The sequence below is a fragment of the Schistocerca nitens genome, chromosome 1, assembly GCF_023898315.1.
Source record: "Schistocerca nitens isolate TAMUIC-IGC-003100 chromosome 1, iqSchNite1.1, whole genome shotgun sequence".
NCBI lineage: Eukaryota > Metazoa > Arthropoda > Insecta > Orthoptera > Acrididae > Schistocerca > Schistocerca nitens.
Window position 1 is genome coordinate 340,235,058 of NC_064614.1, and position 23,879 is coordinate 340,258,936.

The 23,879-nt window shown below is 39.3% G+C and overlaps 1 protein-coding gene across 1 annotated transcript in view; it reads right to left on the reverse strand.

The window, feature by feature from the left end:
• The window catches only part of LOC126235616 (uncharacterized), a 161,739-nt gene that overhangs the window by 62,419 nt on the left and 75,441 nt on the right, over window positions 1–23,879 (reverse strand). The window contains exons 3-5 of the mRNA XM_049944331.1: window positions 7,635–7,830; window positions 6,292–6,421; window positions 6,091–6,216 (exon numbers count right to left, since the gene is read on the reverse strand). Coding sequence (XP_049800288.1) covers window positions 6,091–6,216; window positions 6,292–6,303 — 138 coding nt within the window. The 5' untranslated portion in view covers window positions 6,304–6,421; window positions 7,635–7,830. The remainder of the gene's footprint in view (window positions 1–6,090; window positions 6,217–6,291; window positions 6,422–7,634; window positions 7,831–23,879) is intronic.

Sequence of the window (23,879 nt, forward strand, 5' to 3'; positions counted from 1 at the left end):
AGCCACATTAAAATTAATCTATTATGTGGTCTACATCATTTGGGACTAGTCTTTATAGAAACAGTTTTCAGCACCACTTAAAAGTTCCAGGCTATTAGGCGATGTCTGATGTATGAAATTTTCTCCTAACTTTTTCTCTCTGACTGTGGGAGACACCTTCAGAGATAAAATGGCTAAGCACATCCAGAACTTGAGGGAGCACTGATTATATCGGCAATGTAGAGGGCACCACAGTTTATCACATGATGTCAGTTATCAGACTGAGAGTAATCAATCATCATTCTTATGTTACAATGTTGTCATACAAATTTTGTCTAATTCAACAACCTCCCTATTTCTGTTAAACATATTATAGTTTTTATAGATCTAAACAGTCTCTCCATCCATATGCACATGATAATATGATGTTTTAGATATGACACTCATCTAGGTGAATTTTATTTTATGATCACCCTCTTGGTAAAGATGTTCCACAATGTCAGATTTATCCATATGTCCTAGACGGCAATTCCTCTTGTGTTTGATAAGATGACTGTAGTCTGATAGAGAGTAGGGTTTGAGTTAGTAGTACTGAAATATCAAAGAGATTCTGGTATGGGAGACTGTAGTTTGTCGGTTGAAATAGAAAGCCCTGGTGCTTTGTGTCATCACCAGTCATAGCTACAGCCAGAGAAGACTAGTGTTGGCCTGACTCTGACGTGTTCATAACATTAATGAGTATGCTGCAGAAGGGATTTGAGAAAACTAATAGGCAGATTGACCAAACTAATAGGCAGATTGACCAAACCAATAGTGAATAGAAGAAACTAGTAAGCAAACAAAGAATGACAATGCTAGACTGGAGGCAGCCATAATATGCTGCAGAAGGGATTTGAGAAAACTAATAGGCAGATTGACCAAACTAATAGGCAGATTGACCAGACCAATAGTGAATAGAAGAAACTAGTAAGCAAACAAAGAATGACAATGCTAGACTGGAGGCAGCCATAAAGAAAGTCGGGGATGAGTGTAATAAAAAGACAGATGCACTTACATCTCGATTAGATAAACTTGTCTTACAGCAGGTGAAATGTTTTGTCAAGGTTGAAGCTGAAGTCGGTGAGGTAAAAGAGGAACACAGCAAAAGGGTTGAGGTCTATGATAAAGAATTTGAAAGACTGGATGGGGAGGTACAGAAGTGTAAACACAAGGTGCAAGTTGTTATGCTGAATCAAGATCCTTACGTATGCCGTGTAGAGTACCCAAGATCTGGTCACTTGTGGGTCAACAGGTTAAAAGTGAAGTAAAATTATTATTGTGGTATGGAGACATAACAAGAGGCAACATACTTGGCATACAAAATGATGAGGTCTTTCTAAATGTTGGGAATGTTAGGAATTTGGATCCAAATGGATTAGATTAGATTAGATTAGATTAGTTTTCCGTTCCATAGATCCGTGCTGAGGAGATCCTCGTGGATGTGGAACATGTCAATTTTTTTTTTAAGCTGAAATAACAATACTAATAGTTTGAATATATACAATACATCATTTGTTTCTATTACAAAATTCGTCAATGGAGTAGAAGGAGTTAGCCACTAGTAAGTCTTTCAGGCTCCTTTTAAACTGATCTTTATTTGTAACTAAATTTTTTATGTTTACTGGTAAATTATTAAAGATGTGTGTTCCTGAGTAGTGGACCCCTTTTTGAACTAAAGTAAGTGCTTTTAAGTCCTTGTGCAGATCATTTTTGTTCCTGGTATTGTATGTATGAACTGAGCTGTTTGTTGGAAAAAGAGATATATTATTTAGGACAAATTTCATTAATGAGTAAATATACTGAGAGGCAGTAGTTAGTATACCCAGTTCTTTGAAGAGGTTTCTACAGGACGTCCGTGAATTTACTCCACAAATAATACGTATTACACGCTTTTGGACTCTGAAAACTTTTGTTTGACTTGAATAGTTACCCCAAAATATTATACCATGTGACATTATGGAATGAAAGTAGGCAAATTATGCAAGCTTTTTCATTTTTATGTCACCTATGTCTGCTAACACTCGAATTGCAAATACAGATTTGTTAAGGCGTTTCTGCAGTTCTGTGGTGTGCTCTTCCCAACTGAATTTATTATCAAGTTGTAATCCTGGGAATTTAAGAGTGTCAACCTCTTCTATCTGCTCTTCTTCGTATTTTATGCATATGCTGGGTGGAAACCTCTTACAGGTTCTGAATTGCATATAGTGAGTCTTTTCGAAGTTTAATGTCACTGAGTTGGGTTTAAACCATTTATTAATATCCATGAAAATATCATTAGCAGATCTTTCTAGAACTACACTTGACATACTATTTATTGCAATACTTGTGTCATCTGCAAACAAAACGAACTCTGCTTCTGGCAGTTTAACTGATGAGAGATCATTAATGTACACAAGAAAAAGCAATGGCCCTAATATGGATCCTTGTGGGATACCGCATGTAATTTCTTCCCATTCTGATGATGACTGATGACTTAATTCACTAGTCCGTTGCACTGACACCCTTTGTTTCCTGTTAGTGAGGTATGACTTGAACCATTTTGCAGCACTGCCCATGACACCATAGAATTCTAATTTACTTAAAAGGATGTTGTGGTTCACACAATCAAATGCCTTTGACAAATCACAGAAAATACCTGCTGCTTGTAATTTGTTATTTAATGAATGATGGAAAATGGCATCTGAGGGGCTATTTAGACCAGTTTAAGGGTGTGCTACCTGAACTGTGGGATGAACAGCAGAAGATATGCTTTATTGCACTGAGAATGGAAGGCAAAGCTGTTACTTCGAGAATAAGAGTAGGAAGACATAAAGTCTGGTAGGAGTGAGTGCAAACATCGTGCGGAAAATATCAAACTATATTATGAGCAGTACTGCGAACTAATATGTTTAAAGTCGCTAAACAAAATGTAAGGTAAGATAATTATGCTGTGTATGTGATTATATAGTTATGAATATAATAGAGAGAAACATTCCACATGGGAAAAATATATCTAAAAACACAGATGATGTGACTTACCGAACGAAAGTGCTGGCAGGTCGATAGACACACAAACAAACACAAACATACACACAAAATTAAAGCTTTTGCAACAAACTGTTGCCTCATCAGGAAAGAGGGGAGGAGAGGGAAAGACGAAAGGATGTGGGTTTTAAGGGAGAGGGTAAGGAGTCATTCCAATCCCAGGAGCGGAAAGACTTACCTTAGGGGGAAAAAAGGAAAAAAGGACAGGTATACACTCGCACACACACACATATCCATCCGCACATACACAGACACAAGCAGACAGCATGTCTGCTTGTGTGTATGTTTGTGTTTGTTTGTGTGTCTATCGACCTGCCAGCACTTTCGTTCGGTAAGTCACATCATCTGTGATTATATAGTTAATTGTTTATTCAGAATGACAACATTTGAATAGTATGAATAAGTGTTTATTTCTTATGGAATCATTTAGTGACATTTTCTTGTGCTCTTAGAGCTGAGTGGTGGTACTGAGCTAAAGTAATATTTTTGAGTAGTACTGATAAGTGTTAACATGCTAAGTGGCCTGGCATTATGTTCATGTTTGATTATTTTATAGTGTTTGTCTCATGTGTGAATATTTTTATGAAAAAGCTAGATGGGTGTGTTCCAAATTGTCAATATGATTCTTAATATGTGGGTAACTTGTAGAATTTTATTTTCCTCGCTACAACATGGAGACTAGCTAATGTCATGCTTAGGCATGACAATAAATATATTCAGTGGGCACAGTATCTGCAGTGTGTGCAGGCTCATTTCAAGTTTTGTAAATATTACTTTAATTCATGTATTCCTGTGGAAGCTAGTTGAGTAAAGTGTAAGGGCTACTATGAGTAATATAAGCTGAAATATGATGCATAGGTTAAGAGTAGGTCAACACTGAAAAGGGACTGTTACATTTGTACCATGTACACCATGGACAGATCACCACAAGATGAGGGTGGGGATCTGATGTCTGGTTGTTCAAGAACAGTACTGCTGTGTCAGTGATCATGTAATAGGCGGCTGTGAACTGGTGAAGTGATTCAAGAATTTCTGCATAAATTCTAGAACAACTCAGCCTTCTACTGTCTTGAACACATGATATTCTGGATATGAGTGTGGAATGGTAGAACCTACTGTGCATCACATGTTTATGTGTGCAGGTTTAAAATCAGTCATGGGAAGAAAGTAGATGCTGCAGACAAAAGGCACTGACAAGTACATGTTGGGCAATCCATAGATGTTTCAGTGAGTGTGTAAGGAAGAACCATGGAGTTTATATGCAGCTCTATGCTTATTGGGTTATTGGCTATTTTTATTAAAACTAGAACAGTTGAAAAAGAAAAGTACTCTTGTAGACCCTTGATGCAACCTTGTTAGAGGCAAGTCTCATGGTATCCAAGCCAACTGTCTTTTAACTGAGTTTGTTTCTACTGTCCAACAGTACGAGACTGTATGGAGGTCAAATACATAATTCGGTGACTAATAGACCTTTTAGACCTTATACAAGAGGGATGTGTAATTTTCTCTCCTGCGTCAACAATGAGTGTTGTGAATGCTATATGTGATAAAAATGCAAGAGAAAACAGTATATATTATGAGTAATAAAAGACACAAGGTTTTTTTTTATTTCTACATATGACTTCCTGAAATTGTAAGAAGAGGCAGTAATTTCTCCCAACTGGCAAAACATCTACTAATCATCAAGATTTAATGGATGGACTGTATTATCAGCAACCACAGAACATTAGAGGTAACATCAGCATAACTTAATAGTGACTTCTATTTGTTGCTGATTATTCATGGCACCAAATTTAGTTTCCACAAGAATTCATACTTTAATTCCAGTACTGCAAGTATTAATTATCTCTCATTATATAAATTTTGTGCTGATTCATACACTTTGTGTTAGCTGTTGGGCTGCCTCCAAGCACGAACAAGAGCTAACACACATCTCCACATCTTTAATTTTTACTCACCAAAGTATTGATGATATTCACTGAAAAGTAAATTTTAACTAGGAGGGATGGGTATGCCTGTGGACATGTAATATTGTATGTACATTTTATATATTCCTTTATTAATGTTAATATTCACAAAATGTGGTGACACTGTACTTTGTGTTTTACCACCTAGGTTGCACCTGATGATGTGGCTTTAGGGCACGAAACCATTTGTATTTCAATAAACAACAGTTTTACCAGTTGTTATAAGGTTTCCTTCTAACATCATTCCTTTCAACAGCTGCAGTTTCCCAGAATATAAAGTAGTATGCTATATGAAGTACATATTGGTGAGTATTTAATCTAAAAACATCAGAAAAATATTATCTGATCCACTACATTTTGCCATTTTCTGTAACAGAAAAGCTGTGTTGATGTGCATATCTGCTGCACAGCCCCATAATTTAGTTTCACAGCTCAAAAAAGTATAAAGAGCCCCATAATGTACAATATTCAATGTTTGGCTAGGGCTGATTTTTCACATCTCACAAAAAAGATACAAATGACTACTGATTTTTCCACTTGCAAAATTAATGTGATGAACTAACAATAAATGTGTGGTATCTTACACATAAATGTGTGGTATCTTTACATATTAGCCCAACTGTCAAATTTAAAGCAATATACATGTCTAAATTTAATTTTATTTATGATATTATTAAGTTTAATTTATTATTTATTATTCTCATGGTGCAGTTACAGAAAATGCACATATATCATGAATTTAAATAATAAGTGACTTACACTCATAGTTTGAATTATGTTCCATCCTGGATTATCAATCAATGTAAGTAAATACACATGTACTTCTTATGGCATATCAAAAATACTTGAATATTTGTGTGTTTATAGACTTGGTCTGTACTCTAAAGAAAAATGAAAATTCAGAAAACCAGTAGTAAGCATTACATGCTACAATCTTACCTATCACTGAGCAGATCTTTTAAAATAATAAATAGTTCTGTCAATAATCACTTTCAAGGACGAGACTGAGTCTGTTTGGCACAAAAAAGAATATTTTTTCAGGAAATGGAAACTGAAGTTACTGAATTGTAAAAGTACATACCTTTAACCACAAGAAAACATTTTCTGCATGTAGTTTCACCTCATTCTCACCAGATATTAAATGGATGGAAAGAGTCTGACTGAGAGCAATCAAGCCTTCAAGGGTGTTCATTATTCCTGATTTAAACTGAATAAAAGTACTTTTGTTAGTATTTATTTGCTGCTGTATGTTGATAAAATTTTCACATGAAAAAAATCTTACATTCATCCTCATAGCTATAATGCTGGGCTCAATGTCCACATAAAATGGGTAATCAGAATCATCAACATTGATTGCCTCTTTATCTGGTGGAGCTACAGACACAATATCAGACACACAGTTCAGTAGGTTTCTGTAAAGTAGAACAATAAATTTCCAGGTTATTCATGAATTAAGAAAACATTCTTTAAGGTTATTCATCACTAAATAATAGCTGTGTTGCTGTGAGAAAGTGGGACATATTATGCTAATCTTTCTCAACTGTTTATGGATTTTCATTACATCATAACCAAGAGCATTGAAACTATTGTAATACTTCATAGTAAAAGTGATTATGTCACAGTTTATGTAGAAGAAATTATGTGATAGTTTTCCACATCCTTGGTTTAATTATTGTATAAATGGGCAAAATAACAAGTAATTGTGGTATAGATTTCTAGCTGTTTACATATTTGGGTGTATTAGTACTCTTTTTGAATGTTACTCCCTTGTACAGTTAGAAAACTATAAAAATGATATAGACTATTTCCTCACAAATTTGTTGTGCATTTGTGCTATATCAGGACAGTAGAACCAATATAGTGATATATGCAGATAGCCTACAAAATTTATTATCTAAAACCAAGAAACAACTAACTATTACAAACCCAAAGAGTAAACATATATCACCAAACTTATCACTGAACATAGATACTTTGAACACTGTGTGCTCTCACTACAATCATCACTGCAATGGCTGATCACTACATTACATTCATGTTAGTGTCAACAAAATTAGGTATTGAAATGAAAATGGCATCCTGCTTGCATAATCACTTACTTTGTGGAGGCCATTATCTATTTTTTGAAATGCAATTCATTATGTGTTTTTGTGGAGCCACATCACCTGCAGTATCCATGAGTTCATCATTTCTTGACTGTGGTGGCTGCTTGTGACGGGATGGTTGCCAGTATCTGAGGGGTATGGTATTCTGAGTACCTAGGTGAAGTATCTGCATTGCCTGTGCCAGTGAGTGAGCTGCAAAATGTGGGATGCAGGTGATCCATTGAGATTGTGGTTGGAGTACCCACTATATTGACCTTGGACAACTTTTCATAACAGTTAGGACTGTGTAAGGTCCACCATGCAGGGGTTCAAGGGGTTTGCATAACATATTGTGCCAAATAAAAACCTGGTCACACATTGATAGGTCCTTGAAAATGGAAAACGAAGACTGAGTTGGCCCCATGATGCAGAAGGACAGAATTTGTGTCCATAGCTTGGAGACAAAGTTTGACACATCAGCACAGTCACTAGGTGTATTCTTGAGCAATTTGTTTGGTAGTCATATTGTTTTCCCATGTACCAGATCAGCTGCTGTAGGCTGGAGGTCACCTTTAATGGATGGATGGAGGCCGTGATGCACAATCCATCCAATGAGGTGAGTCGTGATATCTTAATGCCGTCTTCAATTGTCAGTGCAGTTGTTCCACAAGTCCATTATCTTCAGGGTGGTGAAGCATAGTGTGGATATGTTTTCAGCTTAACATACTAGCGAGTGCCTGAAAAAAAAAAAAAATACAACCAAAATTTGTATCCTTGATCTGTGGTGTCACAAAGAGACATACCGAAATGGGCTATCCATCCTTGAAAGAACACATTGACACTGCTTCAGCAGGTATGTTATTCATAGGGAAGGTAAAATGTTTCAAATGTGAGACAGTAACTGAAACCTTAAGATGTATATAATGGTCCACTTGTGACTAAATATATGAGCCTGAATTGTTGATTAGTTCGTATAACCATGTCAGGTGGTGCTTTGACATGTCGAGTGATATTATTGCTCTAGCAAGCAATGGGCTGTCACACAAACAGCTTGAAATCCTTGTTCCTATCGGGCCACATGATAGTGTGGTTCATAAAATCACAATGTTCATGGCCCCCTGGACGTGCCAAGTTATGCAATGATACCATGGCTTTTTACTGAAACTGCAGAGAAAAAAATGGTCATATCTTCATCTTTGAAACATCACAATATATCTATGTGTTCACTGGTATTCCTGGGATGTGTTGGGGGTGTAGGTCAGTTGTTTGTTCCTGCAGTCACATAGATCTGGATTGAGATGTTGGGAACACACCAAGAGCATCATAGTCAATTGCAGCCATGAGCTGGAATATTCAGTTCACCCTGAACATGAATAATATTAATGATAAATTGGCTGAAATAGTCTAACTGGTGTAGCTGTTATGGTGATGTCTTGCCTGTCTTCTGATGCAAATCAAATGTCAGTGTTCTGCAGCCAGTTATCAAGGTAAAGTGCTGCCCTTTGAGCGTATGGCAAAAAATTGTTTATGGGAGCATATACCACATAAAATTTGTGATTCTATGTCAAACAGCCTTTTTGTGCTAGTGAAAGCTTTTGGCTGAAAAATGCAAGAGGTTGCCAACACTGCTCTATATGCTGATGTTGAACAGTGCCTATCACTGTTGCTGATGCATCTACAATCAAAGTAACGTGGACCTGAGTGACTGGGTGCACTAGCATCATAGCTTCAGTGATGGCAGTTGTCACTTTTGTGAAAGCTGTCTCAGTCGCACTGGTCCATAAGATTTCAGCCTTCACTTTCGATGTAGATCTCAACAAGTCATTTAACTGATTTGTTGCCTGTGTATGGTTATGTAAAAACGGTGGTAGAAATTTATAACACCAAGAAATCACTGCAATTCCCAGACTATGACTAGTTATGGGTATTTGATTATGGCTACCACCTTGTCTTGTGGTGGTCAGGTTTCTAGGGCATCAGTGGTGTATATAAGAAACTGCATCTCTGTCGCTCCGAATATGCACTTCAAAGGGTTAATAATCAGTACTTGTGAACAAAGATGGTTGAATATTTGGCACAAATGCTTCCCATAATTTAATTCTGAAATAGACATTTCCAAAATATCATCAGTATATACACAACAGAAATCAAGGTCACATATTTTTTCATCCATGAAATGTTGCAATGTCTGTATGGTGTTACATAGTCCAAATGACATCTCATAAACTCAAAGTGGGAGAACAGATTAGTAACAGCAGGTTTGTCTCTATCAACAGGTGGGATGACACACTTGCACTAAATCAGTGGTAGAAGAGCTGCACTTTCCATGTATTCTGTGTGTGAATTCCTGAGCGTGTGGCAATGGATACATGTTTGGATTGCTCTCAAATTGAGTTGTCAATAGTCGCTACACGGATGCCAATCACTGTTGCTGTTTGGCATTACCTATAATGGTACAGCCTAGTTACTGATTGAGGCTCAACTATTTCCTTGTGCAAACATTGACAAAAACTCTTGCTTCACTACACTTAATTTTTCAGGTGTTAACTGATGAGACCACAAGTGGATTGGAGGTCCTGGAGTAGTATGTATATAGTACCATGTGGTATGTTGTATAGGCATTAGTAGGAAAGTTCTTGGACTGCTTGAGAAGCTCTTCATATGGTGATGCAGCTGTGGTGGTATGTATGGTTTTATCAGTGACATTGCATCATCTTCCATGGTTGGTGAAACTAGTAGCAGTGTCAAGGAGACACTAATGCTGGACATCTGGTAAAAGACTATGAAACAACAACAACATATCAGGCTCAAAAATGGGGTGTCCCACATCTGCCACTATGAACTGCCACTCAAACTTACTTCATAGACCCACACATTTGAATCAAACATTTTTGGTTGCAAAAAGGTGGTGGTGGTGTAACATGCAATAAGCCATTTGGACCATGTATATTCACAAATGTATGATATTACTTTTTCAATGTTATTTTAAATGTTTTAGTCTCCAACTGTGTAATATGCCATGGTAACACAATTAACCCCTGTCATTAAAACATTCCACGTGGGAAAAATATATCTAAAAACAAAGATGATGTGACTTACCGAACGAAAGCGCTGGCAGGTCGATAGACACACAAACAAACACAAACACACACACAAAATTCAAGCTTTCGCAACAAACTGTTGCCTCATCAGGAAAGAGGGAAGGAGAGGGAAAGACGAAAGGATGTGGGTTTTAGGGGAGAGGATAAGGAGTCATTCCAATCCTGGGAGTGGAAAGACTTACTTTAGGGGGAAAAAAGGATGGGTATACACTCGCACACACACACATATCCATCCACACATATACAGACACAAGCAGACATCTCACAAGCAGACATTATCTGTTCATTGGGTTTCCCGGAAAATGTCGGGATAAAGTTAACTGCAAGGAAACTGTTAGCCAAGGTGGCAATGTGTGGCTGGGGTATTATGCTACTGGAGGTGCTTGCAGCCGTCATTTACAGGGTAGCAGAGTGTGTTTCTGGCAAACTTAAACTGGCAGCCTGGGTTTGAGCTAATTTTTGGCATTCTTTAGTCAATTCTATCTTCTGTAATAGTAATTTGTCAATGTCTGCTTCAAGGGCAGCTACTGGGTCTTGTTTTCCCGTAGGTGGGTAGTTATCTTCACCAGTGGCGGTACTATGGGTCTGAGGCATGGTTACAAATTTAGGGCACCTAGTGCTCACTGAAAACTTTTACAATTGGAACACGGAAAGAAAAGAAAGGGCCTATATTGGACTGGACGATGGCATAGGTGACAGCATGGAGGCGGCAGAGTAGCAAAATGAATCGACAAATTTACAGAAGCTGCTGCAATGGTGCGTTGGGTGACAGTGGCTGGAAATGGTAATGGAAATGAGTGTGGCAGTGTTGATAGCTGAGCGCCATGTCTCAGCTAGCCGGCTGTAACATGTGTCCATAATGTGGCGTGGTGTGGAAGGTGGCTTCCTGCAGCATAGCATGCCACCTGCGGCAGAAGCACGGTGACTGGTGGTGATTTGTGGCGAGGAACCGGCCATGTGGCCTGGTGTTTACTGTGGAAGCTGTTTGTAGAGAATCACCAAACAGCAGAAAGTTGCATGGCGATACCACAAATGCGTACGCTTATTGTTGCATGGTGCATGTGGCACGTCAAGTGCGAAGTATTGCTGGCAGATTCATTAGGTACAGCTAGTTGAACTTCAAATGAGATGGGCCTAATGGTGAGATATCCCACTCCTGACACCAGTTGTCTGTGCATGTGTATGTGCGGATGGATATGTGTGTGTGTGTGTGAGTGTATACCTGTCCTTTTTTCCCCCTAAGGTAAGTCTTTCCGCTCCCAGGATTGGAATGACTCCTTACCCTCTCCCTTAAAACCCACATCCTTTCGTCTTTCCCTCTCCTTCCCTCTTTCCTGACAAAGCAACTGTTGGTTGCGAAAGCTTGAATTTTGTGTGTATGTTTGTGTTTGTTTGTGTGTCTATCGACCTGCCAGCACTTTTGTTTCTTAAGTCACATCATCTTTGTTTATATATATATATATATATATATATATATATATATATATATATATATATATATATATATATAAAACAAAGATGATGTGACTTACCGAATGAAAGCGCTGGCAGGGCGATAGACCTACAAACAAACACAAACATACACACAAAATTCAAGCTTTCGCAACAAACTGTTGCCTCATCAGGAAAGAGGAAAGGAGAGGGAAAGACGAAAGGATGTGGGTTTTAGGGGAGAGGATAAGGAGTCATTCCAATCCCGGGAGCGGAAAGACTTACCTTAGGGGGAAAAAAGGACGGGTATACACTCGCACACACACACATATCCATCCACACATATACAGACACAAGCAGACATCTCACAAGCAGACATATTTTTGCATACTGTCCAAGATGTAGGCCACACTTGCACTTGGCCAGACAATTTCCAGGTGATTGTACTTCACCTTAAATTGTCAGGTGATGCCCGTGCCTATATTGAATGAGTACGCACACTTAGGAACACTACCTCTTTCGCCACATTAGAAGCTGGGTTGAAAGAAAGGTATTTGGACCAACGTGATGCCTGCTATTACAGGGATAAGTTATCCACCCTCTGGCAGAAGCAAGGAGAGAACGTAGAAGCATTTTGTGACCGATTATGCAGTGTGGCTTGCCGCACTTACACACTGGGTTCGGATCACGCATGTAACGAAGTGTTAATTGAGCAAGCAGAAGCCCGCTCGATTGACATATACATGGGAGGGGAGGTCAAAATAGCATCACCTGCCTCAATGCATGATGCCACACAACATGCGGTAATGCAAGAGGAGGTAGCACATTTTGCTGCTAATTCGGCACACCCGGATGAACAGCAGCGTCCAAATTTTAAATATGAGCAGGCATGCCAACATTGCCAGAAGGCAGGCCATGCTGCTGTGCAGTGCACCTTATTGCTCTCAGTGTGGAATTGTAGGGAACTCGGGGAACAGGTGCCCCTCGTATAACCACCAGAGGGAACATTTACCAACAATCCACCCCGACCCCAAAGACAGCTGGGAAACAGTCGAGGGGCAAGTCACACCACAAGACAGCATCCCCTGTAAAATTTATGCATCCAGTCCACCAAGGTGTCGTAAATGAGATGGCAAGTATCTTCCTCCAGGGTAACATTAGAGGAAAGAGGGTAAGAGTACTCATTGACACAGGAGAACAAACGAGTTTATTTGTAGGGCATGGGTATAGATAAGTGTTAAAACCACCCCGTCACCACATAAATGGTCTGAGTGATGAGATAATTGTACCTGCTGGGTATCATCAAGTTAAGTTGAGAATCTGAGCAAGCTACTACCCTTTTGACATGGATGTAATACGTAAACGAAGGCAAGAATTTGATGTCATCCTGGGGAGTGATTTCCTTCACCACTACCAGAGTGTAGTTGATTACAGAACTCAAACCGTCCATCTTGGTGAGGAAACCCACCATTTCGGCGGACCCCACATCACTCCATCGCAAGAAATTTATGAAAGGCTGCCACTTCCACAAGTTCCTTCTATGCAAATATGGGCATTACATACAACTGCCTGTGTTAGAATCAGCGGGGGCGTGTGACACAGTCTCTGGCTTGGGGTCAAATCCTGCAAACTGCCAAGAACAGCCGTATTGGTGGATCCTCCCCGTCAAAACGATGTCCTCGACAGATTACAAGTCAATGTTAAACACAGTTTAATAACAGTAGAAGTGCGTAGGAAGAAATTTTACATTCCTGTCTCTTTGGACAATTTTGGAATGAATGAGGTAGAGTTTCCTAGTGGCACCATTATAGCTAGCAGCCACGAGACAGAAGAAGACAACCTTGTACAAGAGAAGCCAAAATCTAACCAAAAACACTGGCTCCTGGGATGTAACATATGTCATATCGCTCCTGTGCTCAAAGACAAATTTAAGGGTAAGTTAGCTCATCTGCCTGTGGCTGAACAAAATAAATTGTACTCTGTCTTGGAAGAACACTCCTGCTTTTTCAAGGAAAGGCATTATCTGCCAGCTACTGACATTGTTTACCATGAAATTAACACTGGAGATGAAAGGCCCATAGTACAGAAACCATATAGAATTTTGTACCACCTCCAGCCCATTGTGGAAGAAACTATCCAACAACAGCTAGAAACACGGATAATACAACCCCCCATCAGTACCTGGCCATCCGCAGTCATTGCAGTCTCCAAGAACTAAATCAATAGATAGAAGACCTACTTCTTTGTGGTGATATGAGAGCAGTAAATAAGGTAACCATTCCAGATATTTAACCTCTCCCCCATATTGACGAGACACTAGACAGATTAGGAAATTGTAAATACTTCACTGCCCTTCACACGAAGAGTGGGTACCACCAAATAACAATTGCACCACAGGACAGGCCAAAACCAGCATTTGTAGTTCCCTCCAGTCTATATAAATTTCTGAGAATGCCATTCGGATTGTGCAATGCGCCAGCCACTTTCCGAAATTTGCCGACCTATTACTTAGAGGACTGAAACCCACAATGTGCCTAGTCTATCTAGATGATATCATTGTTTCTTCCAGGATCATAGATGGGCATGTTACCAGGTTAAGAAATATTTTGTCTAGACTAAGAAGTCCTAATTTAAGCTTAAAAATAGAAAAATGTTTCTTTTCTGAGAGTCAAGTGCAGTATCTTGGGCACATTATTAGTGTTGATGGAGTAAAACCTGACCCCCATCTAATCGAAGCAGTTAGAATCTTCCCTTCCCCTAAAAATGTAAAGAAATTGCAAAGCTTTCTGGGACTCAGTGTTTTGTTAAGGTCTATGCCACAATAGCTAAACCCCTCACAGACCTGTTGAAAAAAAATGTACCCTATCACTGAGTGCGAAGCTGCCGTGCAGTATCTCAGAGATGTTATAACTAGTTCCCCCTAGTTGATCTACCCCAATTTCTAAAAACAATTCATTCTTTCATGTGATGCTTCTGACTTTGCCATAGGAGCTGTTCTGAGTCAAATTATTGACGGTGAGGAAAGACCAATTGGTTACGCATCCTATCAACTGAACTAGGCAGAAATTAACTATAATACGATAGAGAAAGAATTACTGGCACTAATGTTGGGAGTAAATTACTTTAGATGCTACCTTCATAGGAGAAAATTTATGATAGTAACAGATCATGCAGCACTGGAATGGCTATTAAATTTAAAAGACCCTAGCAGCCGTCTCACATGCTGGGCCCTGAAATTGAGTGAGTATGATTACCAAGTGCAACAAAAAGCTGGAATATTGTTCCAGAATGCTGATACACTTAGTAGAAAGGTGTGAGTAGCTCAAACAGGTAATGTATTAATTGATGAATTAAAAGACTCCCAGGAAAATGATGCAAAATGTTGCCAGTATGCTCCCATCTGGATTTTGTTACAGAGGATGCAATTCTATATCGTAAGACCCCCATGGGTAAACATATAGTAATACCAAAAGATTTGCAATCAAGAATTATTGCCCAGTGTCATAACAGCATCCAAGCTTGCCATAGTGGATGAAGAGCCACAATAGCCCACACTTATGCAAAGTATTGGTGGGACAACAGATGGCGAGATGTTGCTAAGTATATAAAAAATTGCCTACCATGTGTCCAATGAGCACCACTCCCACGAATCAAAATTCCATTACAATCTCTTCCTGAGGCATCAAAACCTTTTCAGTTCATCACTTTAGATGTGGTCAAGCCACTTCGAGTAAGTACACAAGGAAGTAAATATATTCTATCTATCATTGATCGCTTTTCCCGATACCTTATTTTGGTACCTATCGCTGACATGTCAGCTGAAACCAGAACAGGGACTTTTGTAGATCATCTTGTCCTTGCTTTCAGAAGCCCTGAAGCCATTATAACTGACCAAGGAACCATCTTTACGTCCACTTTATTTATCCAAGTTTGCAAATTACTGAGAATTAAAAACTGGAGAACCACTCCTTTTCACCCCCAGATAAATGGCCGCATTGCATGTGGTCATCACACTAAGGAACGAATGCTTTCCTATTACATTAACTCAACCCACAGCAACTGGCAAAGATACATTCCCTACGTGGCAAGTGCATACAACATGGAATCTCCCTTTGAGATCGTTAAATTACCTCTGGAAATTGACCACACAGCCATTAAGGGGCTAGCTCTCTGCCTTAAGGCCACTTGGAAGAAGGTACAAGGGAACAAATGCAAGGCAACTAGGAAGCAGATAGAAAGAAGAAATAAAAATGCTATCCTCCCCCTCTACAAACCTGGTGATTTGGTTTTACTGAAAAAACCTAGTGTAAAAAAAGGAAGAGTGAAGAAACTTCCCCCCCCCCCCCCTGTGTGATTGACCATATTTAATTATTCAGCTTACTTCCCCTGTTAATTCAGAACTACAACTGCCTGACTAGAAGGTGACTGTCCATTTTAACAGGTTAAAACCCTATTCAGGAACTATGCCCCTCCCACCACCTTCTGAGACAAGCACCGGACCTTCTGGAGGGACTGCTCCTCCTGTGAAGTGGAGAAAATGGAAAGTTCCCCCCACCCCAGTTTGCCCCAAATACAGTCTCAGATTGAGGCATCCTTATGCTCTCAGAGCTAGGGACTAGAAAAGGAGATGCTATTTTGTGCCTAAGAAATTCCTCGTTTGATCAACAAAATGAGAAAGTAACAAGATTCAGGCAACTACCTTATTATTCTTTTTTCTTCTTCCTCTTTGCAAGTGAACATTGTACCTCTACAAATTGTATTTTGTGCTCCCCCACTATAACAACTAAAGTGTCACCCTAGCATCCCCTTCAGAAAGAGATTGTTAGATTTTTAACCGTCCAGTCTGTTCTGCAATGCTGACCTAGTCCTAAACTCTAGTTTTAACCTGCGTTCTATGTATGGTATTCTTATTTATGTTATTTATGTGTTATGACATGCCTAGTGGTCAGAAAGCAGCTCTATGTTCAGTAACAATACAGTTAATTCTAAATAAGAATATTGTATCAAGAAGTGATTGCATTATGTAATTTCCCCGTTTGAACACTGATGCTGCACATCTTTGAACACGTATGCTCTGCCTGCCAAAATCAGCTGTGGTGTCAACCAGGGAGCCACACATGTGGCTTCCATCATATAGAAGTCCAGAGACACTCATCTGACACAGTGGTAACTCCCCGCCCCTCCACCAACCTGCGCCGTCCCACTAGCCGCACCCAGCTGTCGCCACCTGAGGGCCCCCCTCCCCCCTGCCCCACCTCCACCCTACTTCTCCTTCTTTCCCCGCTCTCCGCACGCCATCTGCGTGCCTGTCTTTCGCCAGTAAATTAATATACACTTACTAGAACTATCCTTACCAACAATGCAGAGCACTTTAACATAGAAGTGCACCACATTTCTATGCTATACCTATTATAAACATATTTTCCTCCATCCTTCCACCTTACTGACCAAGTAACTTCAACTCATAAATTGATTTTCATTCCTAAGCCTCTAACATGTCCACATGCATGGAAAGTATTAAGTGTTTAAAGGTACCCTCTCCCAATTACTGTATAAGTATTTCCTATTTGATGATATTAAGCTATTTGCCTTATTTTCATCTTTGTTGCAAAATTTTTGTATTATACTGTATTTCACTTTTGGATCTCCATTGACAATGATTTTATTTTGCCTATCGAAAGAATGCATCAAGTTTACCTTACAAAAATTCTTCTCCAATGTTACTTTTTACAATCCTACACCGTTGAACGTTTCGTTTTGTTGTCAAACCTAGAATGTGGAGCCCCTCCTTGTGTTGTCCATTCCATTTGTCTTTCTTGTTCAATAGATTGTGTTACATTGATTTCTCATCTAATTTTTGCAACTAATGCTCCACTGTTCCATTACTTTGCAGATGTGCTAGGTCTACTGTTGTTTTTGGAGCATTTATTCCCTTGTTTTCTTTCAAGCTGCCTAAGATTACAAATGATTGCGAGTTTCTAACTCTCATGTGAGCTAATCTGGCTATACCTCCGTGGGAAGTTTAGAAGCAAGTGACCTTCAGATGATGGATCATGAAGGGGAAACACACCTCAATAATGAAGCGCGCCATTACAGAGGTGTCTTCCAGCACATCAACATTTAGTTTGGTGGTGCTTTGCAGTTCTGAACCTCCCCTGAAGAATAATACCACCCTACCACCCTTCATCTAGTTTAACACTTCTTAATAACTGACTACCTACACTTTTTCCAAATTTGTAAATGGCTTCACCATTACATGCTCATCACAACCTATTCACCCCTTCTTTACCATTTCATTGGTCAATACTATTCACTACAAACACTAAATTTGCTTTAATCTTACTAATTTTGATGGACTCCATCTACCACTGATTAGTTACAACACCCACAGCATCACTCCTGGCTAGCTCAGCTATACACGTGCCTCACAGCTGTACTGCTATCTCAGCCCCCACACGCATGTGCTGTGCAGCAACCTCAGCACTAACTTGATACCTGCTTCTGTCACCTCGGTCTGTTATTGCCTCCAGCCAGCTTCATAATGCTACCTATTTTCCGAGTATGGAGCCTGACAAATAGTTTCACCACTCTGTAGTTTATACCTTTTGTATCCTTAGCAGTGTTGAGCGATGTCCGACCCGCTACACGTTGTCAGTTGAAAGCCAGTTAATAATTGGTACCAATAACCTGTTTTTTTTCTTTTTTCTCTCCCCTTATGATTTTATGTTAGGTTTAAACATTTCACCATCATCTTGCTGCACAGCAATGCTCTGCCATTTTCCATATGTTTTTTCATGCATGTGTTTTTATAATTTATGCTATTTGTGTTGTATTTATGTACTTGTATTTTCTATTGCTAACCCCAGTATGTAAAGGCCCACCACAGCCCTGGATTTAGGATATATTGCACTACACCAGTTCTCCCATTTTGTAAGACTCCCCCTACAGTTGTGTTATCTGACTTTATGAGTTAGCAATTCCAGAGTCGCCAGTTCGGATTACCCCTTGACATAGTGCGCATTTGACATTTGAGTTCACGATCGACTTTTCAACTGCCACTACCATTTCAGGTACTTACTTACCACTTCTTCAGCAAATGTAATACTTCCCTTTTGCAAAATAACCACTAGCCGGAGCACACAAAATTAATTCTTACTTATAGGTAGTCAAGCTGGACTGTCTGCATCCTGTTCTACCACCTGCCACCTCGATGCCACTATTATTGTGTTAATGACTTCCTGTCTTCCAGTGTGCTAACACAATGATATATTACTTGGTGCTCACCCTAATTGCCATTGTTGTCGATCGTCCACCATTTCGGAATCACCCGTCCAATTCAGGAGTTATGTTTGAACGGTTAAATAATCTATTGTATACTCCACACCAGGTAGTAATTTCTACCAACTTGGATCTATCTGCACTTAAAAAGGAAGAATTCGCATTGCAAGATGTGGTGAACAGTTTGTTAACCTGTGAGAGGTTATTAGAACATACCGATCAGAAAGAGGCTCTCCGCACATTGCGTGATCTAAAACGAGTAATTACACATAGCCAGGGGCAACTGTGTAGCATATCCGATGCTGTAACTTCTGCCACACTAAGCAGGCATGGTTTAATGCTGGCAGTATAATCTTGAAAACAGTTTTTGGCACACCCGATCAATCAGATGCGGATCATTGCGATGATGCTGCACACATGGCAGATCACAAGCACAAGGCTATAATACATCAGAACGTTTGCTTCACACACATAGAAGATAACCTATTGGAAACCACCCACCAAGTGTGTGAAACTGCTACTGAATTAGCCCACCAGTATGAAGGAGTAAGTAATTTGATTCAGTATGATCTCACTTTGGAACTTAACAATGTAACCACCATGCTTATGGTGATGAATACCCTGCAGTACTTTTATACAATCTGCAGGCCACCCAAGTACATGTCAGCCCTCTGCATAATGTCATCTAGAATGGTCTAGGTCATTGACTAAGTCCCCATTTATTACCCACTGAACTTTTTCTACAAAACTTAACCAATATTTCATCCTGCTCCCAGGTCCCTCTAGGGATGATATATCCCATGCAAGAAGCAACTCTCACATTATACTACAGTTCTGCTCATGTCCAAATGACCAAAGATCATGATTACTTGAATACTAAGATCCACCTACCAGTCTCTTGTGCCAATTGCGAATGTGAAAGCTACCGTATCCACGCTTCTCCAGTGTACCGGCCCGTTGTACCAGTTTATGTTATATGGAAAACTTGCAAAATTCTGGTTATCAGTAAGAACCATGGGACTCATTCTGTCCTGTCTGAGTGTGCTTTGCAAAGCTGCCTGCAGGGAAAGTACTACATGTGCTCAACACTCATCCTTCACACTCACAAAAAGGCATGCAAAGTCACATTGTTTCTCTCGGAGCAAGTGACCCCCCCTGTGTAGCCACCTAGTTGTACCCATAACTGAACCTCAGTTCATTGCTATAGGCAACAGCATTCTATACACCATACCCCACCCCATGACAGCCAAGATCATATGTTACGAGTACCTTCAGGCAACTCAGCCCTACCGTGTTCTACTTAACAGTAGCGGTTTACTATTTAATAGCTCTCACTGCGATATCACTACCCCCACTGAGGAAATGTTTGCACACTTATCCTATGCCCAAAATGTGCGACTCCCTCCTCTTATGTAGTATTTACCAGAGCAACTGATGGTACTACCATCACCTGAAGATTGGCCATCTCTCCACAATCACTCACATTCCCAGCAGGTCCACTTTTTAACTCATCTGCTAAACAAAGAGTTAGGGCAGATTACACTAGATCATGCCACCGTGCACATCATGGATTGGCACCACCACCAGTATCTCAGTCATATGCTTATTCCTAGTTCTGAATATACCCCTTTTGTAATTATCTTAATTGGTTAATCGCTATGGGTAGCATTTAGAAAATGACTTTTTACACGACTTTGGTCATCCCCAACTGCTGGCCCCAAACAGCAACCTCTTGTGGAATTCCATGCTTAAGCAAGAAATGGGAGCAAGAATATTCCTTGCTGCCCCCATACTGTAGTAGTCAGTAAAAGATACTAGTGAGTAGAAGAGAATAGGAACTAAGTAAAATCTACCCAAAAGGGAAGGCATGGCCCTCCTTTAGATGTAAGTAACAAAATATGCATGTGAAGTGCTCCACCAGTGTTAACCCCTTCCCCCACCTCCTTGTGACTTGTGCATTGTCCTTTCTGGCACCCCCACTTTTACACACTGGCAGAAGTTGCAGTGCATCACAGAGCACTGCTACCTGCAGTGGTCAGCAACCTCCACCGCAGCCACAGCCAACAGCTGATCACTGCAACACATGCTGCTACTCGTAGCGTCCCACACCACCACCGCACCACCTGCCGTCACCCAAATTTTGTCAATCAAGCATTCATCACCTGATTATTGTCATTTTTAATACAAATATAACATGGAAACACAAATAATCAAGATGTATTGTTAAAATTATGTAAGGCCACCTATCACAGGAGCCCCTTACTATCTGTAATCTACCATCCCCCCATGCCTCACTCCTGTGGAGGGGAGAAGGGTGTACAGTGGGGGCTGATACTGAGTGGATTTATTAGTATAAAGTTTGATTTTTATTTTTTCACTTGATGTTCGTCAGTGCCTTCTGCCTGGCGGTAAGTTGCAGCGTCTCAGTCACACTGCACGAAACCGGATAGAACCACCCTGAAACTCACAAGTTCAGCCATCAGCAGCTACACTCACATGTTACTGATGAGGTAACATCACCGAAAAACACATCTTATGATCTGAACAACTAATAGGGAGGCTTGGAGGAGGTCAAGTGGGGGTGGAACTGTGGCTAGCTGCCAGGAGTGGACACACCATTTGCTCTCTTCTGCTGGCAGCTTCCAAACCGATCAGATGCCCTCCTCGCCTGCTCTCTTGGGCAGCTGCCCATTCAGTCTCGGTGGATTTTCCAGGCCTGCCTTTATTTACGTCATCTTCATCTCAACAGGTGCCTAATGCCTTCCCCCCCTGGTCAATCCTGATGCATTAACAGTATGAATATATCTTTACGGATGTACTTTGGAACTGTTAACTGGGTGCAGTTGTCTTGCATGTGTCTGGTGGGAACAAAGGTAGGAGAGATGTAAAAGGTTTTTGGATTTGTGTAAAAATGGAAAGTATTTCACTGAGTGAACATTGTAAATTTATGGCAGCAAGAGATCTAGAACTATTAAATATGAAAATTATGTATGAACCCGTTTTGTCATCTACATTATTTTATGAATCAGTTTTGTCATCTACATTATTCTACAAACATGTCAACCAATAGGTCTTCCAGAACCTACCAGAGAATCTGGCTTTCAGATAGAAGAAGTTTAAGCAGCAGATTTGCAGAGATCCTCAAGAAACAGAATGAGTATTTTGCTTTAAAACTACCACTAGATCCAGCCAACAATATTTTTAACTCCATGAACATTTATTAAAAGTAACAGTTATCCATTGTGTGTAACAAAGAAGATTGTTAAAGTGGTGGCATTGTGACCAGGATACTTGTATGTTTGGATTTTTGACATTGTTTATGTTTCAGGTGATCAAAAAGCATAAAATCATGTTGCAAAGTGAAATGATTTTTAAACCAAATATAATTTGACATAGTACATGTGGAGAAGTTTTGGAATAATGCAATACTATGGATGTACATGGTTGTAAAAGGTTGAAGCATTATTGCCAAAGTCGACACCTCCTACCCAATCCAGGACAATAATAAACTAAGTACCAATTAAAATATTTTTGTATTTTCTCAGTGCAGTGTTGTGTGAACATTTCGACCAGTTTTTTCCTGTATTGTTAATTTACAAACAAATTTACAAAGAAATAGATCGTGATCAGAACAATGAAATAATTATCCCAAACCTACCAGCTTCAACTAGTGACTTTAAACAGGACAAAGAAAATAAAGATATTTTTCAGAATGCATTAGACAACAGTCAACCAAAACAGTTAAATGAAAACAGTGCAGATTCAGGATTTTTAGAAAGTAGCATGTTAGATTCGTGTCCAGATCATGAGAAACAAGTAAAGTCAAACGTAAGTAAAATAATGCTGCGTGAAAATGTCAAACAGCTAAATTTACAAGATACGTTTACTGCATTAATGTCATCAATGAAATAAAATAATGGAAAAATGGCAAAAAATGTAATGAATGGAAAAAATACTGAAAATTTGAAAACAAAAGAATAGTCAGCAATGAAAAAGAAAATAGCGAAAAACAATGGAATCTCATTAAAGTAGCTTAATGCACAAATTTCAGATATTGAAAAAGACAGTTGGTGTGTTTTCTCAATTGAAAGCTACAGAGGAATGTGTGAACAAAGGAGAGGGGAGGGTAGAGGCTTCAGAATCCAAAATATAGTCATTAGAGACAAAAGTAGGGGAAGTGGACAATGATCTCAGATCTGAGATAGGTGCTGTTGAAGACAGATGTAAAGATGCTGTTGGAGACACTAGTAAACAAGCTATATCATTTATAAATAAATTAAATGAAAAAATATAGTGTTGCCTCAGATGTAGATGAAAAAGTTCAGAAGATAGCTGAGATAACAGACTCAAATGAGTCAGATTTACATAGTGATGGTCACTATTATCAAAAAAAGACGTACAACAGATACAAGATGGTGCTTATCTAAAAGCATTCTGTAATGTAGGACACTCAAGATTTCTGAGTATGCCACTGTAGTGTTTCCCCAGTGATAAATTATTTTCATCCAGTTGATTTTATACAACACTGTTGTGGCAGTTTTCTCCCTGACACGAGTGATGGAGTTTTGTTGTGATGATAATGATGGAGAATTTTCAGAATTAATGGAACTTGATGGTACAAAGAGGGTTTTTTCAGAACATTTAAATTACCTACAAACTTAAGTATTACAATTGCTCAGTCATGCTCAAATCTTAAGTGATGTTACCAGGAGAAGATTACATCTAAGATATTTAATGTCATGCACTAATTGTTCAGTGTTTGTACAATGTAACAAGGGAAATTACCCCTACCTAGTGAAATGTATTTGAAAGTAATGAAATGATTTTAGAGAGTGTTACCTTTCTGACCCTTAAGTTGATTAATATGATTGTATACAGTAATGAGTCATGCAAGCAATGCAATGATTACATACAGTAAAGTAATAAAATATGTAAATAGTGTAATGTCTGTTTCAATCGTTAGAGGAAAAGCTATG